Raw genomic sequence first — 11,340 nt, 5'->3', positions numbered from 1 at the left:
GTCACCCAATGTTTGGCTGTGGGTCTCTGCATCTGTTTCCATCAACTTCTGGGTGTAGCCTCCCAGAGGGCAGCTATGCTAGGCACCTGTTTACAAGAAGAGTAGACTGTCGTTATTCGTGTCAGGGGTTGGCTGGCTCCCGTGGGGTGAGTCTCAGGCTGGGTCAGCCACTGGTTTGGCATTTCATCAGTCTAGCATCTGACATGATCAACTCTTTTTTTTTTCCTTTGTGGATGCATTTGTTGTTTCTTTTACCAATTAGAGAATGGCAGGAGTAGTGCTATATAAAGGGAAAGACACATCCAAAGAGAAATTCAAATTATGCCCTGCATGCTAGAACTAGAGAGATGGCTCAGTGGTTAGAGCACCAGTAGCTCTTGCAGAGAACCTAGGTTTAATTTCCAGCACTCACATGCTGGTTCACAACCACCTCTAACCCCAGTTCCATGCGCTCTGATGCCCTCTAATTCCATTGATACCAGATACCAGACACACACACATGGTGCATATATGTACAGGGCAAACATTCATAACACACACACACACACACACACACACACACACACACACACACACATGCCTGCCAGATATGCCACATGTAGGCACCGTGGTTGGGCTGACAGACCCAGCTGAGCCCAGCTTTGCAGTCTCTGTCCTGGCACAGCATACACATGAGTGAGGCTCGGAAATCTTTCCAACCAAACTGTCTACCTCACTGAACGGCAGGACCGCCCAGGAGCCTGGCCTGAGCGCCTAAGTCTCAGCATCTTGGGTCATTTTTATACAATAATAGAAAACTGGACACTGCTGGTGTCAGCTCTGGTCTTCTAAAGTGGGCGCTAAGATAGAATTAGACACGCAAGGGATCTTGGGGGCAGGGCTAGTGAGCTGAGGCAGGGGTAAAGATGCTGGCCGCCAAGGCTGATGGTCTGAGTTGGATTTCCAGGACTGTCTCTGCTCACTCTCTCCCCTTCTTTTCTAAGGTGTTTTCCCTAAAATCTCTCCAAATTTTGTCTTGCATTTTCTATGCGTGTGCATGAGCGCACGCGTGCCGCGGTGTGCCTGTGGCGGTCAGAGGACAGCTTCCAGTCAGTTTTCTCCTCCTTAGGGACCAAACTTAGGCTGAAAGGCTTGGTGATGTGTTCTCATCCCCGCCGGGCCATACTTCATGGTTAAGAGGTCATCCGATTTTGGAAGGGGAAGGTTTGTAAGTTCTACCTTATAAAACGAGGGAAGTATAACAGAGGACAGGCACTGGGGACGTAGCTCAACGGTAACAGGCTTGCCTAAGTGTGAATCTGAAAGTTCAGCACGGAGGCAGGAGGATTATGAGTGTGAGGCCGGCATGGGCTACTTAATGAGTCTGAGGTCAGTCTGGAATACGTAGCAAGACCTTGTCCCCCCAAGTAAAACAAAACAAAAAGCGGTCGTCCAAAGTGCAGAGAGGAGTTGGGGAATTCCTGGACTTCCTGAGAGGGTAGAGCAGTATCCAAACAGAAGCTACGGTGTCATTGTAGTCTTTCTGTTAGCTACATTACTTATGCGTTAATAACAGCCCCGGAGGCAGCTGTGGTTAGCTCCACCCCGGGTACAGGGAAAGCAGCGCACTCAGAGTGCGTCACCGCAGTCACCTCTCTGCTCCTTGCTATGCTTTTCCAGGCTCTGTTTTTCTGGGTTTGAAGGACGAGAATGGTACATAAAGCTAACGGGAAGATAAAGACCACAGTGACAAACCTGAGGGGACCACCGAGGGTCACCAAGGAGATACACCCCTGGGCCTATCTGTGAGGCTGTCTAGAGAGGTTTGACTAAGTGGGAAAGACCCACCCTCAAAGTGCCGGCATCTTCCAAGATACAACGAGTTCCCAGGGAACAGCTGTCTGTGCCGACCACCTCCACAGCCTCTTCCCGAGTGAGCGTGTCCATCCTGCCATCCTTTGGCTGAGAGCACACTCCAATTTTTTTTTTTTTTTTTTTTTGCCCTTCCAACTTAGACTACCAACCAGTGACCCCAGGAATCTACCAAGCCTTGGACTGGGACAGAGGAGGCACCCACCGTCAGAGGCTGCCAACTGTACAGAGGGGCACTGTTCAACTACCCAGCCTTTACTGATTCTGTTGCTCCAGAGAACCCTTTCTAACATGCAGCTTTTTCTTTTATAGGGAAAATTATGTTTTTTAGTCCTCGAGTAGACAAAAGGGTATTTATTGGAGAGAGACTATCATATTTTACGGTGCCCAAAAGTCACAGAGCAAGCTGACTTTGGCAAAGTCCCATGGTGTTTCTGGAATCCTTGGTAGCCAAACCTCATAGATCTTCCCGGTAGAACCTTATCACCAACAAGTCTTGGCTCAGAGTCCCCAGCGCCTAGGGCTGTCCCTTCCAGCATGTAGCTGTGTCAAGAGAGATATGGGGCAGGAATTAGAGCTGGCATTAACCATGAAGCTGTAAGCCTCAGGGCATTCTGTGGGAAGAACTTGGGTTCCCAGCAGATTCAGAGTGGGCTTGGGCCAAAGAGATAAGGAAGTGGCCACAACTTGGGGCCGTACCAGTGACTAAGAAGGAGGCAGCACGCCCACCCGCTCTATTTCATAAAGATGTCGCTGAGGAACCTCAGATAGTATCTACATTAGTTTCCTGGTCTTTGACTCCTTGTGATGCACATCTCCCTTTGCCACTGAAAAGTTTTCTCAAGAATGAGTGTTTTCACCATGGAATAATATGGGCTTCTTTGCGCACATAACATTTATTGATGCCTGTCAACTTCGTGTTACCTGAGACTAGTCAGAACCACCCCGTGAAGGTGACCCTCGGAGGAATATATGAACCCACCCACAGCGCAAGCAAGAATAGGGCGGGTGCTGCATGCAGTTCAGGAAGGGCTCGTTCTGAGTGGGGGATGCAGTAGAAAACCAATGAATAGCGGATCGTTTCTTTTAAGTGTCTTACATCTTTAGAAGAGTGTCTACATCTTCTAAAACGTAGACCTCTTTCCTGTGAAGGAAGAAAATAAGAGCATCAAGATGTGCCACAAAATCACAGAGGAAATATTCTACACCTATGCAAACACAGACAATGTTCCAGGTTCAATTCCCAGCATCATACAAAACAAAACAAAACAAAACAAAACAAAACAAAACAAAACAAAACACCAACCCCCAAAACTGTCTGAATTAGCAGATGTGGTGTGTGGGGGGGCACATGCTTCTAACTCCAGCGACAGGAAAGCAGAGGCAAGGAGATCACTGCACATTTAAGGCCAGCCTGGCCTACATGAAAGTTCAGGACAGCAAGAACTATGTAGACAGAACTTGCCTCAAAAACTATTATAATTTAGGAAAAAATTGCCCGACTATGTGTCCAGCAGTCTTTAGTATCATATGCACCTAAAGTTTAGTAAGCAGCACTAGTAATATTATGCTATCTTAATAGCAGCCTCCTTTGCAAACTGTTCTAGGAACACATTGTGGGAATGCTGATTCACAGGGAATTCTAGGTTCCACAGCTGCTTGCATCCATTTCTTTTCCTGTAGAAATGCTTTCCCCTGAGCACAGGTTTCTCTTTTGATCATTCAAAGACTCTTATATGTTTTGTTGTTGTTGTTTTGGTTTTTCAAGACAAGTTTTCTTTCTGTAGTCCCCACTGTCTGAATCACTTTAGACCAGGCTGCCCTCAAACTCAACAGAGGTTTGCCTACCTCTGCCTCCCTGGGCGCTGGGATTACAGGCATGTGCCTCCACGCCCAGCTTCTCATTCTTTACTTATGTGTGAAGTAGGTTTTCAGACAAATTTAATGAGTGTGTAACCCTGGGTTCTTTTGTCTGCGTTGCTTTAAGAAGGTGAGTGATGACCACATGCCAGCACCTGGAATCAGTGACCTGAAAGCCACAGACCTCTGCCAAGTCACTTCTCCTCCTTGAACCTTCCTTTTCTCATAGTTATCCAGGGATATCAGTGTTTATCATGCCTTTCATCTGTTTTACAAATACTATTTCTTTTTTTTAATTTAAATTATTATTATTTTTTTTTGTAGTTTATTCATTATATATCCCTCAACTCCTCTCAGCCCCATCCTCCCTCTCTCTTCCCCCCTCCCCTTCCCCTAGTCCATTGAAATGGATAATTCTCCTCCTCTGCCATCTACCCCTAGTTTATCAAGTCTCATCAGAACTGCCTGGACCCTGTTCCTCTGTGGCCTGATAAGGCCACATTGCCAGCGGCAAGTACAAATACTATTTCTAATGAGATCCATCAAGCAAATGCTGACTGATGTTTGCTTTTCGAAACAACTGATTTTGGAATTTGATCAGAACAAAGGAGAGACTGTGACCTACCATGGGCAGTGTTTACTCTCATAGCTATTGGGGAATCACTTCCCTACATGTTTGTAAAAACAAGAAAACTGGGCCACTTTTGACCATCCAGGGCAGCTCCGTGGCAGTGCGCAGCTATGGATAATGTCTGGGATGGGGGCTCTCTTAATGCATCTTAGATAAGCAAAGGAGGATGCTGACGTTTCCATCTCATAGTGGACTTCTGAAGCTTCAAGTATGAAATGTCAGCTGATGTGACAGCTATGGTGCCTAGTCTGATGACCCTGGCACCCATGTAGCAGAAAATTGACTCTTGCAAATTGTCCTCTGGCCTCTATATATGTGTAGCACTTTGTGAGCTCTCTCTCTCTTTATGTCTCACACATACACACTCACACAAATGTATAAAAATCAATTAAAAAGAAAATGAACATCTCTTCATATGCATAGTATAAAACAACCTCTTCAGGAATGTGAGGCTGTCTCTTCACCTCAGAACATCTTTATCTGTATTTGTCTGAAGTGTTGAGGAATAAACTTGAGGCCTCACACACTCTACTGGCCTACCGCACAGGTTTCAGATTTCAGTCCCGCTGTGGTTCTCCATGCAGGTCCCTATTTTCTGACATCTTCCCTTCAAGCATGACATTCTCTTCTTGAAAGCCATAATTATTACCATATAACATCTGAATGCCTTCAATGTCGTCCTCTGCAAGTCTGAAGTCTTCTGAATTGCCGCTTTTATAAGTAGGGTACATCACAGCACCGGGAACGGAAGAGTGCCCCAGACCCAGAGAGTGGCCAAATTCGTGGGTGGCAGCAAAGAGAAAGTTGATTCCTACAGCCAGGGAAGTGTACGCGGTAAATATTAAAATAATAACATCAACGCCTGCGATCTAGCACACCATGATGAAGGACAGCCAAACCCGGCCTTCCTTCCTTACTCGTTACTTCAAAAGCAAGGGAGGGAGGCTAAGTGGGGAACACCTTCCTGACTCTCCTGTGCTGTGATACAACACAAGGTCCAAAGTAACTTAGGAAGGAAAAAGTTTATATTGGCTTATGTTGTGAGAAAGATGGAATCCATAGTGTCAGAGAAGTCATGGCAACAGCAGGTATCAGGAAAAGAAATCTTTAGATCAGAATTAACACACACACGCACACACACACACACACACAGAGAGAGAGAGAGAGAGAGAGAGAGAGAACACACACACACACACACACACACACACACACACACACACACATACACACATAGAGAACAAGAGGTAGGGTTCTATAAGCCATCAAAGCCTGCCCTCAGTGACATGCTTCCCCCAGCAAGATGCCACTTGTAAAGGTTCTATAACCTTCCTAAATAGTTCTACCAACTGGGGATCAAGTATTTAAACACAGGACTTCACAGGGACATTTCACATTCAAATCAGAACACTAGTAAGAGCCTTGGTCCTTTAGTGACGTGAACTAAGGTTAAAAACACACACCCAAACCTGCTTTCCAGAGAAGAACCAAAAGGAGAGCAGGAGAAAGCCTGTGGTAATTTTTCAAGGAAAGCAGGATCCAGGGATAGAATAATATGCTTTGCTGGAGGGCAAGCTGGGGCTGCTGGAAAATGATCGGGTTACTTCACATCTGTGTGTGCTGAACGCTGAAGCTTCTGTGGAGAAATTCTGATGAGTGTATTTTTGGGAGCTTTGGGTGTGAGAGCTGTACCCATCTCCTTGGGCTACCGAGGAAGAAATAATGAATTCGCCACACGTTTTTACTGTTGGTTTTAATTTTGTAGTCAGTTAGAAGCTGCTCATTGTGGTCCCAGATTCTGAGATCGCCAACTGTCTTGCTATCATGAGTTTAACCTTCCATCTTTTGTTAGCTTTGGGCTGTGAAGGCCCAGCTAACTGCTTTGACTGCTCTCAGTTTACCCTTTAGCTTTGCGACCAGTTCAGGGCCCCAAGATGAACTTATGGTTCATTTCTTTTATTATGTTATCTTATTTATTTGTTTTGTGTATGTGTGTGTCCTTGTGCCACCACAAAAGTATGGAGGTCAGAGGACAACCTGTGAGAGTCAGTTTTCTCCTACCACACAAGTCTCTATGTATATGCCACATACATGCAAATTAAAAACACGAGGCATTGAGGCAAAACATTTAAAGCATATACCACATTACTTGACCCTTAATCTGTCTCTGTTATAATTAAGGTGATGCTCAAATTAAAGTTGGCGTAAGTCCAGGGCTCCTGAAAAGATATGCAGCAGGAGAGACATAGGATACTGTACCTGTGCCGTCACCATCGGTCCAGTATTCATCCTTGTCAAAGTGAGCATCTCCTCCCAGGCCTGGTCCAGGTGCGAAGGCATGACCTAGAGTGTTTCCTGGCCCATCAAACGGGAAGTTGTCTCCATGATCTGCAAAACAACACTGTGATTTCTGTTAGAGTCTCCGTTTTCTCTGGTTATTGCCTCTCTCCAGATTATATGGTCATGAAGGTTGGAGAGAAAAGCCCGTCCAGGAAGCTGACCATCTTGGTAGCAAATAGGCAGTCTCACACAAGGATGAGGGGGCTGTAGATCTGGTCCAGGCACTTGCCTATCATTAGATCCACTGCTCATCCCTGGTGACCATCGTATGTGGAAAGCTCACTGGATTCAGGATCTTACAACAGTGTGTGAATGCATGTGCGTTTGTGTGTGATACTGAGAATTGAAACCAAGACCTCTCATGTGTTAGACATATCTTCATCAATAAAAGCCATCTCTGGTGTTCATGAAAAAAAAAAAGGTTTAAATCCTGAAAGGAGAACGCTAATATAAATAGCAAGCAGGTCAAATGGCATACAGGAATAGCACTCAGGAGCCATCCTTACCTCCCCTTTCGAAGCCAATCATGATGTCCGCAGTTCCCCACTTAACCCTCCTGAAGTTCAGTGGGATATACTTGCTCCACATTCCAAGAGCTTTTGCAACAATTTGATCCACCACAGGCCGTGGTAAGTCTGAAGTGTAGGATATGATTCTGATGGCAGACAAGAAGACGGGGTTGAGCTCCCAGGGAAAGGGTTTTGCTGCCCCCAGCAGAATGAGCCAAAGTGGACCTCACCTGTAGGTGACAATTCTGGACTGCCATTTTGGACTGTCTGGTATTAATGAGAATTTTGCAACATCTGGCACTCCACATCTGGGTTTCTGCATTATTTCCATCATGCGGGGGGATAGCTTTCCAGTCATGGGCAGGCCAAAGAACTTCTGCATTTCCTTCATTTTGAGCACCAGACTGTTGGCGTCCTTTGTTTTAGAGTTGTGAAGGTAAAACTTCCTGAGATAATTCTGGTAGACAGAGAGTAAAGAATTTTTCATGGTCTTTTATTTGAAAATCTGCACCTCTTATACATGCTGCTGTTGTGGAGTTGAACAGTGATCTGAACAGAATTGTTACATAGTTATGGAGTAAAGTAAATCTTTCTTGGTGAGGGAAATGGAAGATTGACAAGGAAGCACTGGCCTGCTGTTGCATAGAACACCTTAGTACCACTGTCATTTTGAGGACAGACACACCACCCACTGTCTAAAGCTTGATTTTATTTTTAGAGTAGTAGAAAGTATCTGTATGTCTTCAGTGACCACACTAAGGACGGGAGAAACATGGCTCAGTTAGAGAAGAGCTCACTTCAAAAACTTGAGGATCTGAGTTTGATTCCCAGAAGCCATGTAAAAAAACCAAACCAAACCAAAACAAAACAAAAAAACCCACAACCTGGTACTTCTATAATTCTAGTGCCAGGGAGAAGAGACTGTAGGGTCACTAAAGACTCCCAGTATCAATAGTACCAACCTCTGGCCTACACACACACATACACACGTGCAGTCATGCATACAACAGTACCCAAACTTACACACATAAACACAAGCATGCACATTCACTCATACACATACATGCATATACTCACACATACATACACATATACACACATACCCACACTCACATACACTCACACATACACACAAATATGTATAAACATGCATACACACATATGCACAGACATGTGTACACACAGAGACGCACACAGGAAAACCACATACATATACATACACATAGCAGATATACATACACAGACAGAGGGAGAGAGAGAGGGAGAGAGAGAAAGGGAGAGGCAAAGAGATAGAGGGAGAGGGGGAGAGAGTGGGAAAGGGAAATAAAGAGAGAGAGGGAGGGGGGAGAGGGAGAGATGGAGAAAGGAAGGAAGGGGGAAAGGGGATGGAGAAGAGAAGGGGGATGGAGGGAGGGAAAGGAAGAGAGAGGGAGGGGTAGGGAGAGGAGGAGGGGGATAGAGGGTTAAGAAGAGGGAAAGGAGGAGAGGTAGGGATAGGAGGAGGAGTAGGGGAAGGAAGAGGAGGAGGAAGGGTAGAGGTGGGGGAGGGAAAGGGAGGGGAAGAGGGAGAGGGAGCAGTTGAGTACACAGTGAGAACCTTGGGCATCACAGGCCCTGTGGGGCAATCTGATGTCCACTGGCCATGCAAGAGCTGCTGTGATCTGGCTGTTACCATTTCAGCAGGGAAGAGATCAGGCGTTTGTTAGTTTAATTAGTTTGAATTAATTGTTCAGGAAGAAACCACAGCTACTAGCACCCGAATATTTCGTCCATGTTCACACCCTGAATTAGTGGCAGACCTGGTCTGGGATTCCCTTGTCAGCAGCCTCCATTCCCCTTGCCTGCTGTTAGCACAACCCATCCAGGAGGCGGCAGAAGAAAACAGAGCCCCCAGATCTTCCCCAGCATAAGAGGATGTCTGAAAGTCTCCTGGCGTCTGGGAGTGGGGAGGGAGCTCTTCGGTCAGAATATGAAGAGGTGAGAAAATGTGGTGGTGATTCACAAAGGCACTAAAGTCTCTTCTTAGGGGCAGGCACACATTTACTCCACATTTATTTCAATTAAAACCATAACCAGCCTGAGAAGCAGGGATGGAACTCACGCCTCCGTTTTATATGGAGACACCTGGCTTCGAGAGGTGAAGCATCCGGCAGAGATGGTCCCAGGAGCCTGTGATCCACTTCCAAAGAAGCTTCCTTAGGACATGTTCAGGCTCAGGAAGTGCGCAGTCGGGGGATGGTTGAATGGCTTACCATCTGCCCAGTGGTCTGCTGACAGTATTAGACCACCTGGCAGTAGATAGCTGTCTGAAAATCTCCCGTGACAATGCATTTTACAAAGTAAATTGACAAATAACATGCCTTCCTACCTGTTGTTATGGTGTTTCATTCACTACAACAAATTCTTATTATTTACTCATAATGATCATGAATGAATTCTTTCTTTAAACACAAGTAACAAACATTGTATTCCTTTTGAAGATGTGGACTCCCATAAGACACTCTCTGGAAAACAAGTTTGCATTCTTTTTCTATTCCTGTTTTGGATTTGAGATAGAATCCTGCTCTGTAGCATAGGCTAGCCTGGAACTCACTGTGTGGTTCAGGCTGGGCTCAAACACATAATGACCCTCCTTCTACTAGACCATCTGTGTTTACGCAAAGGGCCTAAAAACCCTTTTGAGAGCATCCTAGAGAAAACTGGATTAAAATCTCTTAAAAATGCTATTTGGTAAGGTAAAAATAAGTTAAACATTGGTGATTTCATGTGGTTGAACCTAGTCTATCAATTGGGTCTTTTAAAAAAGTCTTTTAAAGCTTAAAGTCAGTCATCCAGTTTTACCAAATGACATTTTATATTTATTAATTATTGTACTTATTCAACAATATATTCAAAGAAACATGATTTCTGAGCTAGAAAAGCTTATCCTGCTTCCTGTCTCTATTGGTAGAAAGAAGGTGAATCAAGGTGCCTTTGAATTCTCAGCACAGTGCTAGTGATTAAATGACACGCTATTCAGGTCTCTTTAGAGAGACCTCATCCTTAGAGGCACAGTGCAGGCGAACTGCAGTTCACGGAAATAATTTTAAGTAGCAGTAAATAATAATACCACTTGCATTTCCTGAGCATGGATGGGATTTCAAGTGCTGTATTGTCTCATGACAGCCCCACCTGGTGACACCATTATCATGCTTCTCCAGTTTCTGAATTGAAAAAGTCAGAAATGCGATGACATTTGCAAGCCCACCTAGTCAGCAGGTAAAGGAGCTGGCAGCTGGCGCTCAGAGCTCAGGAAGGCCCTGGAGGCCAGCTTGGATGGCTATCCTCAGAAAGCACACACTGCCTTTCTAACCAGGAATGTTACGCCCAAGAATATTTACTGCCGCACCAACACTGACGGACAAATCGTTCAAAAACACACGTGGATTGCCGGTAGTGAGGCCAAAGAACCCCAAGCGAGAGAGCCTTGTACCTGAGCCTGTTCCCACTGCTGCGCGCTCCCGTCTCCAGCCTCCCTGGACAGTGGCAGGGCCAGGTGGCCGGGCAGCAGACACACAGTGCAGAGCAGGGCGAACTTCATAGCTGCCATCAAAAGGTGATTGTTCTCAGAGCTGCTTTGATGTTTCCTGACGGGGGCTGGAGAAATTTATATGGCTTCTCAGCCCTGAATGCGGGAATAAGTGACTCATTTGTATGCTTTCTTTCTTTTTGAGAATTTAGCAGCAACGAGGAAGTATTGTGTCTTTATATTGGTGGGAGGAACACATTTATCTTTTAGACCCCTGCATGCTGAATCCACAGAAAAACTCATTTTATTTGCTGGAGTCAAATTACTACTCTCTCAAGTAGATTGATCCAACATTTTGGACCAATTGTTGTATTCTGTATCTTAAAGGACTTTTTTTTCCCTGAAGTTTTATAATATGTGGAACAGTGCATAAATTACAAAGAACATCACCAAACAAGTGTGGCAGTATCGCCAATGCCAAGGGCGATGACATGTGCCTGGAACCCAGAATTCTCAGGCTGTAGAGGCAGGAAGTTTGTGGCCACATAGAGAGGCAGTGTCTAAAGCGAGAAAGGAAGGAGGAGGAACTGAGGTTCTGCTGGCCTTCCACTACTCTTTGTGAAGGAGGAAGACAGGCCTTGCGT

At 45.4% G+C, this 11,340-nt stretch overlaps 1 protein-coding gene across 1 annotated transcript; it reads right to left on the bottom strand.

Annotated features, from left to right (window-relative positions):
- Positions 1 to 2,730: 2,730 nt before the first annotated feature.
- Mmp7 (matrix metallopeptidase 7) lies at positions 2,731 to 10,790 on the bottom strand. Its single transcript, XM_055615611.1, has 6 exons — positions 10,661 to 10,790; positions 7,419 to 7,645; positions 7,186 to 7,334; positions 6,599 to 6,727; positions 4,992 to 5,153; positions 2,731 to 2,995 (listed from the first exon to the last, which is right to left on the bottom strand). Exons 1-6 carry the CDS (start codon positions 10,775 to 10,777, stop codon positions 2,976 to 2,978), a joined length of 804 nt encoding a protein of 267 aa, XP_055471586.1. The 5' UTR covers positions 10,778 to 10,790; the 3' UTR covers positions 2,731 to 2,975.
- Positions 10,791 to 11,340: the final 550 nt, after the last annotated feature.

The sequence above is a fragment of the Psammomys obesus genome, unplaced genomic scaffold, assembly GCF_907164565.1.
Source record: "Psammomys obesus unplaced genomic scaffold, mPsaObe1.curated_primary_1811, whole genome shotgun sequence".
In the NCBI taxonomy this organism is placed as follows: domain Eukaryota; kingdom Metazoa; phylum Chordata; class Mammalia; order Rodentia; family Muridae; genus Psammomys; species Psammomys obesus.
The sequence above is the reverse complement of the archived record's forward strand: the minus strand, read 5'-3'. Positions and strand labels throughout refer to the sequence as shown.